Raw genomic sequence first — 11,542 nt, 5'->3', positions numbered from 1 at the left:
AGGGCGCCTGGGTGGCTCAGTGGGTTAAGCCGCTGCCTTTGGCTCAGGTCATGATCTCAGGGTCCTGGGATCGAGTCCCGCATCGGGCTCTCTGCTAGGCAGGGAGCCTGCTTCTCTCTCTCTCTCTCTCTCTCTCTCTCTCTCTGCCTGCCTCTCTGTCTACTTGTGATCTCTCTCTGTCAAATAAATAAATAAAATCTTTAAAAAAAAAAATAAGAAAAAGACAATAACCCAAGAGAAAAATGGACAGAGGAGAAAGAGCAATTACAGAACACTCCAAAAGTCAAGGAATATATGGAGCTAATAAAAATCATACAGAAATACAAATTAACAATGAGCTATTGCATTACACGTAACAGGCTTACAAAAAATTAAAACTGGATAATGCTAAATGGTGCCAGGAACCAGGGACACTCTGCACTACTCACAGGAGTGTGGACTGATGTAGCCATCCAGAAGGGCAACTTCTGGCCCTATCTATATTTTCTGTGACAGAGCAAGTCCACTTCTAGCTACACATCCCAAGAAATTCCCACACAGCTCTATAACAGACACACATGAAGATACTCACTATAGCATTTTTGTGGCTGCAGGAGGTGGAATGTCTAACCCTGGCGAGCAGATATGTCAAGTATGGTAGACAGATGCACACCACAGAGTGTGCTAGCCAGTGGTCAGAAAAGATCAGATGCATGGATGAGACATATGCCGTATTTACATGAAGGGCCAATGTACACTTTGTAAGGGCACATACATATACACACATTACAATGTATTAAACAAAGAACAGTCACTCTTGGAGGGATATGGGAAACGATATATGGGAATTAAGAAAAGTAAATAAAACAAGAGAAGCAGCTCACACTGACCAAAGATAATGTGACTTTCTGCAGCTGAATTTACAAGAAGTTTCTAAGAATATGAAAAACAGAAATGGTGAACTATTATTGCTCATATCCATAAATTCAGTGAAATTGGTTTCACTTTGAATAAACTACTATTACTGGTAAAACAGGTAAATTATCATAATAATGAAATGGACTGAAAAATAATTTACTCAGAAGGATTGTAAGGCAAAATAAATTGTGGCTAAAGAAAACTTTCACTCAGTAGCTTTTGACCAGTTAACTGCAGGCTAAGCAACTAAGTGCCAGGCACTACAAAGGGATGAAATGAAGCATGGTGCCAAAGCTTTCGGGCACTCCTAACCCAGCTGAAGAACTAACCTGGAGCACAGTAACTAGAACAAGTGGCAATCCCTAGCTAGCAACTTATCTCTATGCTCATGGCTAGACAGTCCTTTCTACCCTTTCTATCCCCAACCCTTAGCTTAGTTAATCCCTACACTAAAGTACTAGACTGTGATGCCCTCTGCAGTCTCAGAACACAGGACCTGGCAACCACCAGGTGTGAGATCTCTGGGTAAACAAATAGCCAAGCAGAATTGTCTGGCTGGGTATTAAGGTTATACAGTTGAGCAGTTAGAAATAAAGCTAGAAAGGTATATCAAGAACTTTGAATACTAAACCAAAGACTTTAGATTATCCAGTTATTTAGAATAACACTACAGAAACTGTCTTAAGAGAGAATTAACATCCACAGAATGCCCATGAAGTGGTGTGGACTGGGCCAAGCACATTATCGGTGTTATTTTCTTCAATCACAACAACCCCGAGTAGATGGTGTTATTCCCTTGGATTAAAAAAAAAAACAAAAAAAACTACACATGTAAATGTGCAACATGGTGAATTTAGATAATAATACTGTATTGTATGTTTGCAAGTTGCTTAGAGAGTAGATCTTAAAATTCTCATCACAAGAAAAAAATTTTAACTATGCATGGTGATGAATGTTAATCATTCATTAACTATACTTACTGTGGTGATCACAATCAATACAAATATTGAATCATTACACTGTATACCTGATACTAATAAACTAATATGTTTTATATGCCAATTATATCTCAACATAAAAAAAGTGAAATATTTTTAAGGCACAGATAGTGAATTAACTTGGTCATGATTAAGTTACATATATATATATTTTTAAAGATTTTATTTATTTACTTAGGAAGAGAGTGAGCAAGAGAGAGAGAAAGTGCATGAGCCACGGGAGGGGCAGAGAAGCAAACTCCCTGTTGAGCAGGGAGCCGGATGCGGGACTCTATCCCAGGACTCTGGGATCATGACCTGAGTGGAAGGCAGACACTTAACCGCCTGAGTTACTTATATTTGAAGGCTTGTTTCTATTCCAAATATACAATTCCAAATCCCAACTTCTTGTATGCTTTGTTTTTGTTCCTTTTTTTTTGCTCCACATCTTGTCCACTCTACCTCATGCATGTCTTCATAATCACTCCCTCAACCAGTCTTACACTACCATCTTCCTCTCCATTTCCAAGCCCAGACACTATCATCAAGCCTCCTTTTAAGAAAGCTGTCTCAGGTTTTAAGAAGGGAGAGAAGAGATGCTCTCAGTAGAATAACTACAGAGGGGAGAGGCTACGGACACAGGGACAGAGATGAGAAGACCAGTAACCATCAACATTAACAGTGGTTAACATTTAACTGTTACTTACTATGTAACAGGCACTGTTTCAAATGCTTTAGCCACATTGTCTCATTTAATCACTAATTCAACCAATATTTTGTTGATCACCTCTAATAAATGGCAAGCATATTCTAGGTATTTGTTACATCAGTAAACAAAACAAATACTCCTGTCCCTGTGGGGCTTTCCCTATACTAGAGGAAACTGACAAAACACACACTACATAAGAAACACGTAAATAATATGGGATGTAGGAAGTAACAACTGCAATGGAGAAAAGAAAAACTAGATCAGGGTTGGGGAGACTGGGAGAGCCACAGGTGATTAAACCAGAGGCGGTATATATTAAGAGGAGGTGAGAAAGTCAGTCATGAGGGTATCTGGAAGAAATGTGTTCAAAGAGAAGGGCAATGCCAAGGCCCTCAAAATGAAGTGTTCCTGGTGTGTTCCCAGAACAGCAATTAGACTCTTGGGTCTATGGGTGTAGTGGGTGCAGAGAGGTAGGAGATGAGAACAAAGAGGGAAGGGAGGCCAGAGCACAGAAGGCCTTATTCTTATAACAGCCCTGTGAGGTCAAACTGGGAGAGTAAACCCAAAGAGTTACTATTACGGTGATTTGAAAACATGAACCCGATGTCTTTGACACACTTCCCATTACAAGGTTAAAGTCTATGTCCCCTCTGTTGAATCTGGGTGGTTGTGACAGATTTAACCAAGAAAAAATGACAAAAGTGATAGTATGTGCCCTCTGAGGCTAGGTCATAAAAGACAGGCAACTTCTGTCTTTTCTGAAACAGTGAACAACCTCGGAAGTCTGATCATACTGCCGCCTCCATGATGGAGTAGCCCTTGCAGACACTCTTGTCAAGAGTCCCAGCTGAGCCCAGCCTTCCGCCAAGGTGTCAGATGTATGAGTGAAGAAGCAATCTAGGATGTAGATCTCCCAGCCCAGCTGTTCAAATCCCCCTAGTCTTTTGAGATCCTCAGAACTCAAATCCCACATAGAAAAACAGAGATAAGCCATCCCTGTCTGAATTCCTTATACACAACCTATGAGGGTAATAAAATGGCCGTTGTTTTATACTACTAAGTTGTGGAGTTCCACAGTTGTTCCACAGCACTATTAAGAACCACTATACAATAAGCAGGAAATTAATATAAAGAACCTGAACTGGGGCAGATTGGTGGCTCAGTTTAGCATCCTTCAGCTCAGGTCATGATCTCAGGGTCCTGGGATCTAGCCTTGTTTCGAGCTCCCTGCTCAGAGGGGAGTTTGCTTGTCCATCTGCCCCCATCCCCTTGTTCGTGCTCTTACTCTCTCAAATAAACATATAAAATCTTAAAACAAAACACCTGAACTACGTTAACAGAAATGAAAACAAAAAACCAAAAACCTGGAATACATTACCATGGTATGTGGAAGGTTCTTTATCATTAAATATCTGTAACGTTTAGATGTCAACCTTCTTTTGAGAGAAGAAAACAAACTCCTTTAGTCCATTCCACTAATAGAGCTAATTCATGCCTATGGGTACCAAGGAGGGCCTAGGAATAGGCAAGGGCTAGCAAGGGAGTGAAGAAAAGGAAAGAAAGTACATGAACAGAATGCAATCAAAAACACCTCAAATTCCTTCAACAACAAAAGTTGATTGCCCTGGTTTAAATTATTCTTCTGGATAAAGATTGGCAATTCTCAGAGCAGAAGGCTGAGTTAGGGAATGGTTCTAAGTGGACTCATCTCCAGGATTCTCAAGCTAGAATCTGCTATTGTAGTCAATGAAGTCATAAAGGTGCCTACTGCATAAAGAATGGGGTTATCTAAAATTCTAGAATAAAACTTTAGGTTCAGTTTATTCAAATTTTATACTAAATTCTACCAATATACATTTTCATGTGAAATGTCCATAATAAAAACTCCCGTTGCATCCACCCAAATGCAACTGCCTAACTATTAGCAACAAATACAACCAAAACACCTCCTGCTCTGTTCAAATTTTAATTCTGAACACCAAGATTCCGTGTAACCCACTTGCAAAATGCTTTACCTAGTCCACATAAGATTATGTCAGACCAACCAGGGCTGAACAACTCAGGTGGCTAGAATGCAGTGCTGAAAAACTCCACATTGAAGATAAAGTGAGACTCAAAAAAAAAAAAAAAAAAAATCCTTGCTCCCAGTGCCAACTTCCGCCATCCCAATTATTGTACAAGCAGGTGTATACGGGTCAGCACAAATTCCTTATTACTACTTGCAGACCAACTCCAAGCACATTCTTTAAATTCTTGTGTAAAATAACACTAAAGCTGGGATAGTCAAAGGGAAGAGATCTGTTCTCTCCTTCAGGTTTAATTTGGTAGTTTAAAGTGGAGGGGAGATGGGGTATCTGGCTGGCTCGGCCGGTAGAGCATTCAACCCTTAATCCCAGGGCTGTATGTGAGTTCAAGCCCCATGCTGGGGGTAGAGTTTACTTTAAAAAAAAAAAAAAGAAAGAAAACAAAAGTACTGGGGTGCCTGGAGTGTCTGACTCCTGGTTTGGGCTCAGGTCATGATCTCAGGGTCGTGGGATCGAGCTCGGCATCAAGTCTGCTTGTCCTTCTCCCTCTGCTCCTCCCCCTACCCTTGCACACACACTCTATCTCAAATAAATAATAAAATCTTTTTTAAAATATTTAGAAATACATAAAAATAAAATGGAAGTGGGACAATAGTTTTTCTTTTCCCCCTTTCCCCAGCCCCCTCCACATGGTCATCAGCCCCCTACACACACCGAGACAAGGGTTCTCTGCTTTAGTCCTCCCCATGGTGATCAGAAAGGGCTGCAATCCCTGGCTTACTTCCAGGTTGAAAAGAAATTCCAGGGATAAAATCTGGCTATATCTTACTTAGAATCCAGAAATTAAAGAGAACAGGTAACACTAACTGACATTAAACTGTATGTAAATCTCTTACAAGTAATTACAATGTAAATAATCATGTACTATATAAATAATCAAAGTGACCTATAGTCTGCTCATTGCCAATTTCCACTTTCACCTAATTTACATACAGAACAAACAAAATAACCCTCAAATTTAAGTCTCTAAGATGTTTTCTCAAAACACTTTGATGTAAAAAAATATTTATTCTCAGAAATCAACTTTTGGGACACTTGGATGGCTCAGTCGGTTAAGCGTCTGCCCTCAGCTCAGGTCATGATCCCAGGTTCCAGGATCAAGTCCCACGTCAGGCTCCTTGCTCAGCAAGGAGTATGCTTTTCCCTCTGTCTGCCACTCCTTCTGCTTGTGTGTCCGTGCTCCCCCCACCCACTCTGGCAAATAAATAAATAAAATCTTAAAAAAAGAGAGAGATCAACTTTTTTAAAAAAGGCCCAGACAGCTTTAGTCAATAGATAGTTATGCTTGGAAGTTAAAAGGCAGATTAAATGAAATCATACTATATATTTTAAATGAAATACTATATACTTAGTACTGTTGCCTGATGTACAGTATGTGATCAACAAACAGTAACTATTTTTATACTCGATAACCACACTTTCTTACAAAGAACCAACTTTAAAAACTCATGGAACTTGGGCACCTGGGTTGCTCAGTTGGTTAAGCGACTGCCTTCAGCTCAGGTCGTGATCCCAGGGTCCTGGGATCCAGCCCCACATCGGGCTCCCTGCTCAGTGGAGATCCTGCTTCTCCCTCTCCCTCCGCTGCTCTGCCTGCTTGTGCTCTCTTGCTCTCTCTGTCAAATAAATACACAAAATCTTTAAAAAAAAAAAAAGAAGAAGAAGAAAGAAAGAAAGAAAAAAGAAATGCTAACTGTAGAATCAGAGTGTGGGAGTAGGGCCCAACAAGCAGAGCTTTAACAAGGCCACCAGGTGATACTGGTGCTTGCTCCAGTTTGAGAGTTTATTAGACTAGTTTCACAGAGCTCAGGGTGTTTTTTTCTACAGGGACTGAGGAGTCCTACAGAGCAGGTGCAATATGGTTCCTAGGTATATCCTCTAAGGCACCCAGCACAGTATCATACACAAAGTAGGCACAAACTGGAACAGGTTAATAACAGTGTCATATACCCTATAGCTGACTAAACAAGAACACTAAAGAGACAAACTCTGATGGCTTGTCTGCATTTATAATAAGTAAGTACACGCTGCACACACACAAGGAACCGTTAAATAACTGGCAAAGCCCTGGGGCCTCTGGTACTTTGGCAAATAATTCAGGCTTACAAAGTGTGATTTTTTTAAAAAAAGATTTTATTTATTTATTTATTTGACAGACCGAGATCACAAGTAGGCAGAGAGGCAGGCGGTGGGGGGGGGGGTGCCACACTGGGAAGCAGACTCCCTGCTGAGCAGAGAGCCCAATGCAGGGCTTTTTTTAATTTGAAAATCTCTCTCAAAAAATAAAAATAAAAGCTATATACTAATTACTCAACTAGAGAGATGTAGTTGTACCCAAATACAGTGTATAATAAAAATAAGACTTAAAAATTTTGTTACGGAAAATTTCAAATAAGCAGGGAGAATTTAGTGAGGTTTTTGGTTTTTTTTTAAAGATTTATTTATTTGACAGAGAGAGATAGAAATCACAAGTAGGCAGAGAGGCAGGCAGAGAGAGAGGAGGAAGCAGGCTCCCTGCCGAGCAGAGAGCCCGACATGGGGCTCGATCCCAGGACCCTGGGATCATGACCTGAGCCAAAGGCAGAGACTTAACCCACTGAGCCAACCAGGCACCCCTTAAAATTATTGTTAACATAAGGTACCCCTTAAAATTATTTTTAACATATAATGTATGTTACACATTAATCAGGCTTACACATTTCATAGCACTCACCATACACAGCACATACCCTCCCCAATGTCCATAACCCAACCACCTTATCCTGACCCCCACAACCCCCAGCAACCTTCAGTTTGTTTTGTGAGATTAAGAGTCTCTTATGGTTTGTCTCCCTCCCAATCCCATCTTGTTTCATTTATTCCTTCCCTAGCCCCCACATTGTCTTTCTCTGACTGACTTATTTCACTCAGCATAATACCCTCTAGTTCCATCTATGTCATTGCAAATGGCAAGATTTCATTTCTTTAGATGGCTGCGTAGCAGTCCACTGTATATATATACCACATCTTCTTTATCCATTCATCTGTTGATGGACACCTAGGCTATTTCCATAGTTTGGCTATTGTGGACATTGCTGCTATAAACATTCGGGTACACGTGCCCCTCCGGATCACTACATTTGTATCTTTAGGGTAAATACACAATAAAGCTTTTTTTTTTTATATTATTTTTTTGAGACAGAGCACAAACAAGGGGGAGGGGCTGAGGGAGAAGCAGACTCCCCGCTGAGTAGGAAGGTGAACCTGGGACTGGGACTCTGGGATCATGAACTGAGCCGAGGGCAGACACTTAACCCACTGAGTCACCCAGGCAACCCAGTACGTAAGCTTTTGAGGAACAGCTTAGTACACAAAAGAAGCAGAGGGGCTGAACCAGAGATCTGGAGTCCAGCAGAAGCGCCGCTACTAAACAGTTTTGTCACAAGCAGCTCCTGTCACTTCTTGAGTCTCAGCATTTCCATTAGGTCAGATTATTTGATTCTGAGTTTTAAAATGATTTGATAAGTGTTATCTCTTATTTAAAAGGATTTTATTTATTTATTTGGGAGAGAATGCAGAGGTGGGGTTAAAGAGCAGAGGGCGAGGGAGAGAGAGGAGGGGAAAGAATCTCAAGCAGACTCCCCACTGAGTGCAGAGCCCAACACAGGGCTCGATCTCATGAACCTGAGATCATGACCTGAGCCAAAATCAAGAGTCAGACACTGAACAGAAATCAAGAGTCGGCCACTCACCCAGGCACCCCAAACAGTATTATCTTTTATATACACAGCAGCTAAAAGTGTATATTCACATCTGTAAATCAAACAAAAGAAAACAGAGTAGTGTACTGAGATGAAGACGATATTCTTCTTGCACATTACCTGCCCGTTATGATTTTTTTTTTTTTTAAGATTTTATTTATTTGACAGACAGAGATCACAAGTAGGCAGAGAGGCAGGCAGAGAGAGAGGAAGGGAAGCAGGCTCCCTGCTGAGCAGAGAGCCCGATGCGGGGCTCGATCCCAGGACCCTGAGATCATGACCCGAGCCGAAGGCAGAGGCCTTAACCAACTGAGCCACCCAGGCGCCCAATTCTTTTTTTTTTTTTTTTTTAAGATTTTTATTTATTTATTTGACAGAGAGAAATCACAAGCAGGCAGAGAGGCAGGCAGAGAGAGAGGAGGAAGCAGGCTCCCTGCTGAGCAGAGAGCCCGATGTGGGGCTCTATCCCAGGACCTGGGATCATGACCTGAGCCGAAGGCAGCGGCTTAACCCACTGAGCCACCCAGGCGCCCCCCCCCTTTTTTTTTTTAAGATTTTGTTTGTTTATTTGACAGAGATCACAAATAGACAGAGGCAGGCAGAGAGGGGGGGGAAGCAGGCCCCCCGCCGAGCAGAGAGCCCCATTCGGGGCTCGATCCCAGCACCCTGAGATCATGACCTGAGCTGAAGGCAGAGGCTTTAAGCCACTGAGCCACCCAGGCGCCGCATGACTCTTGATCTATAAGCAACATTCCTATCACAGTTATACCCAATTATTCAAAATTTAGATAGGAGTCCCAGGAGGGGTGTCTGGGTGGTCCAGTCAGTTAAGTGTCTGACTCTTGATCTCAGAGTTGTGAGTTCAAGTCCGACACTGGGAGGCCTAGCATGGACCTACCCAAAAAATTAATAAATAAGTAAGATTCCCAGGATAAGCAAAATAGTCTCGTTAGTAAATGGAAAGACAAAGAGCTTCTAATCATAACAGCCAAAATGTCCATCAATAGTGGATAGATTAAAAATTGTTCTACTTTAACTGGATAATGTATGGAAGTGCTGAATCATTATATTGTTCACCTGAAACTAATACAGCACTTTATGGTAACTGGAAATGAAACCTAAAACTTTTCTTTATTTACTCATTTATTTATTAAGGATTTTATTTATTTATTTGACAGAGAGAGAGAGACCACAAGTAGGCAGAGAGGCAGGCAGAGAGAGAGAGAGCAATGTGGGGCTCGATCCCAGGACCCTGAGATCATGACCTGAGCTGAAGGCAGAGGCTTTAACCCACTGACCCACCCAGGCGCCCTAGCCTATGACTCTGTATTATTCACTTTTTATGGAACCTTCTAATCCACCTCAGGTGAAGGAACACATGCCACTGGACTACTCACTCACCAGGCTAATGAGCATCAAATACTCTACATTAATACACTACAGGAATGCTTTAGACCAAAGTTTACAGGAACAGATTAAATCCCCGGAGAGTTATCCAGCAAACAAGTGGCATTTTGAAGATTAAAATGAAGGCACTTGATGCCAGGAGGCCACAAAGTCTCGGGACATTGTTGGAAGCGTGGAAACAGGCAGGGCAAGAAAGCCTTTCCTAGGTGACTGCATTTTCTTGCCAGGAATCAGCTCGTAGCACGGATCATGAACAGCCGTGAGGTGTCTTCAGGAGCTACGGGCGGGATGTTTTGCAGAAGATGTCCCCCAGCGAGAATGAAGAGTTCGGACCGGGGCGAGAAGAGCTCAGAACGCACTTGGGCAGGGTCAACATCTGTCCTCAGGAATTTCCCCAAGTTGTCGTTCCCTAAAGGCCGTTTTAAAAGGCCTCCGAGAAGAAAACCAAAGGTCCCTTTTACAGAATCATGGATGGGAGCGCTAGAAGGGGCCCAAGGCTCCTCTCAGCCAACCTGCTTCCCCGCGCGGCCCGGAGCCAGCCGCGGGGGGCGGCGGGGGGCAGCCCGGCCGCGAGGGGCAGCGCGGCTTCCCTGCACCCCGGCCCTTCGGAGCGCGTTGCACGGGAAGGAAACTGCTCCTGGACGCGCTCTCTACTCCCTCCGCAAACTTCTCTTCCGAACAGCTCTGCACTTCCTCCTGAGGCCCCTCGGAGGCTCCTCAGTGGCCATCAGTCGTAGTGACTGTCACTAAACTTAGTCCTAGACCTTCACACACCGGGCACGAAGGGCAGTCCCCTCGCCCCGATCAGTTGCTCCTCGTCGGCACCACGAAGCGTCTCCAGCCTGACAGCTGCCGGGCTGCGCCCGGCCTACACCGGGGTCTGCTTGGAGCAAGCACTACACCCGCAGGGACGCGCGACCCACACTCGGGCACCACCCCCACCCGCCGCGGCTCCCCCCGGACCTCAGACCGCAGCTCGCAGGCTTTCCAGCAAACCAGACTCCGGCGCGATCACCACGGCGCGGTCCCGGCCCGCACGCCCCGCGCCGCAGGGCGGCCGCCTCCGGGAAGCGATCCGGCCGGGCTGCCCCCCGCCTCCCGCGGGCAGCGGCGGACGCCCGGCCCCGGCGGACCCCGAGAACGCCCCGGCCACTTACGTTCTCAGTGTCTCTCTCATTCACCGTGGGCAGCGGGGTCCGAGTGGACATTGTACTTCACTTCGCTTCTGCACAATGCGACGGTGAAACAAAACAGCGCGGCCTTGGGGGGCCGGCGACCGCGTCCTCGAGGGCCCTGCGGTTCCGGAGCGGCGCCGCGGAGGGCGGCTCCCCTCCCCCACGGCCGTCTAGATTCCGGGCCGGGCCCGGGCCGTCCCTCTGCGGGTCCCGGGGCTCATGCTCCCCCCGGCCCCGGCGGCCGCGCCGAGGAGCCCCGCGGGCGGCGGTGGCGGGGCCGGGCCGGCGGCGGCGGGCTGCGGGTCGGCCCGCCGGCGTCCCCGCGCCTCAGGGCGCCCCGCGGGCCCGGACCCCTTCGCCTCCTCGTCCGCCCTCGCCCGTCGCACCGCGGATTTCAGAGCCGGGGCCTCCACACAGCGCCGCCGGCTGCCCCTGAAGACGAGGACGAGGAGGATGTGGACAAGGTGAAGTGCAAGACAGGCCGCCGCGGGCTGCGGGCGCCGACCATGGAGGGGGCTGCGGAAGCGGCGCCTGCGCCCGGCTGCTCCGCTCC

General features: G+C 45.3%; 1 protein-coding gene across 6 annotated transcripts in view; it reads right to left on the bottom strand.

The window, feature by feature from the left end:
- The window catches only part of LOC111148477 (microtubule affinity regulating kinase 3), a 123,101-nt gene extending 111,881 nt beyond the window's left edge, over nucleotides 1-11,220 (bottom strand). For all 6 annotated transcript variants that reach the window (XM_022505043.1, XM_022505044.1, XM_022505047.1 and 3 more), the window contains exon 1: nucleotides 10,972-11,220. In XM_022505043.1, the coding sequence (XP_022360751.1) occupies nucleotides 10,972-11,022 (51 nt within the window). In that variant the 5' untranslated portion in view covers nucleotides 11,023-11,220. The remainder of the gene's footprint in view (nucleotides 1-10,971) is intronic.
- Nucleotides 11,221-11,542: the final 322 nt, after the last annotated feature.

This window comes from Enhydra lutris, unplaced genomic scaffold (assembly GCF_002288905.1).
Source record: "Enhydra lutris kenyoni isolate GAN:26980312 unplaced genomic scaffold, ASM228890v2 scaffoldscaffold20, whole genome shotgun sequence".
In the NCBI taxonomy this organism is placed as follows: domain Eukaryota; kingdom Metazoa; phylum Chordata; class Mammalia; order Carnivora; family Mustelidae; genus Enhydra; species Enhydra lutris.
This window is presented reverse-complemented; position numbering and strand designations above follow the sequence as displayed.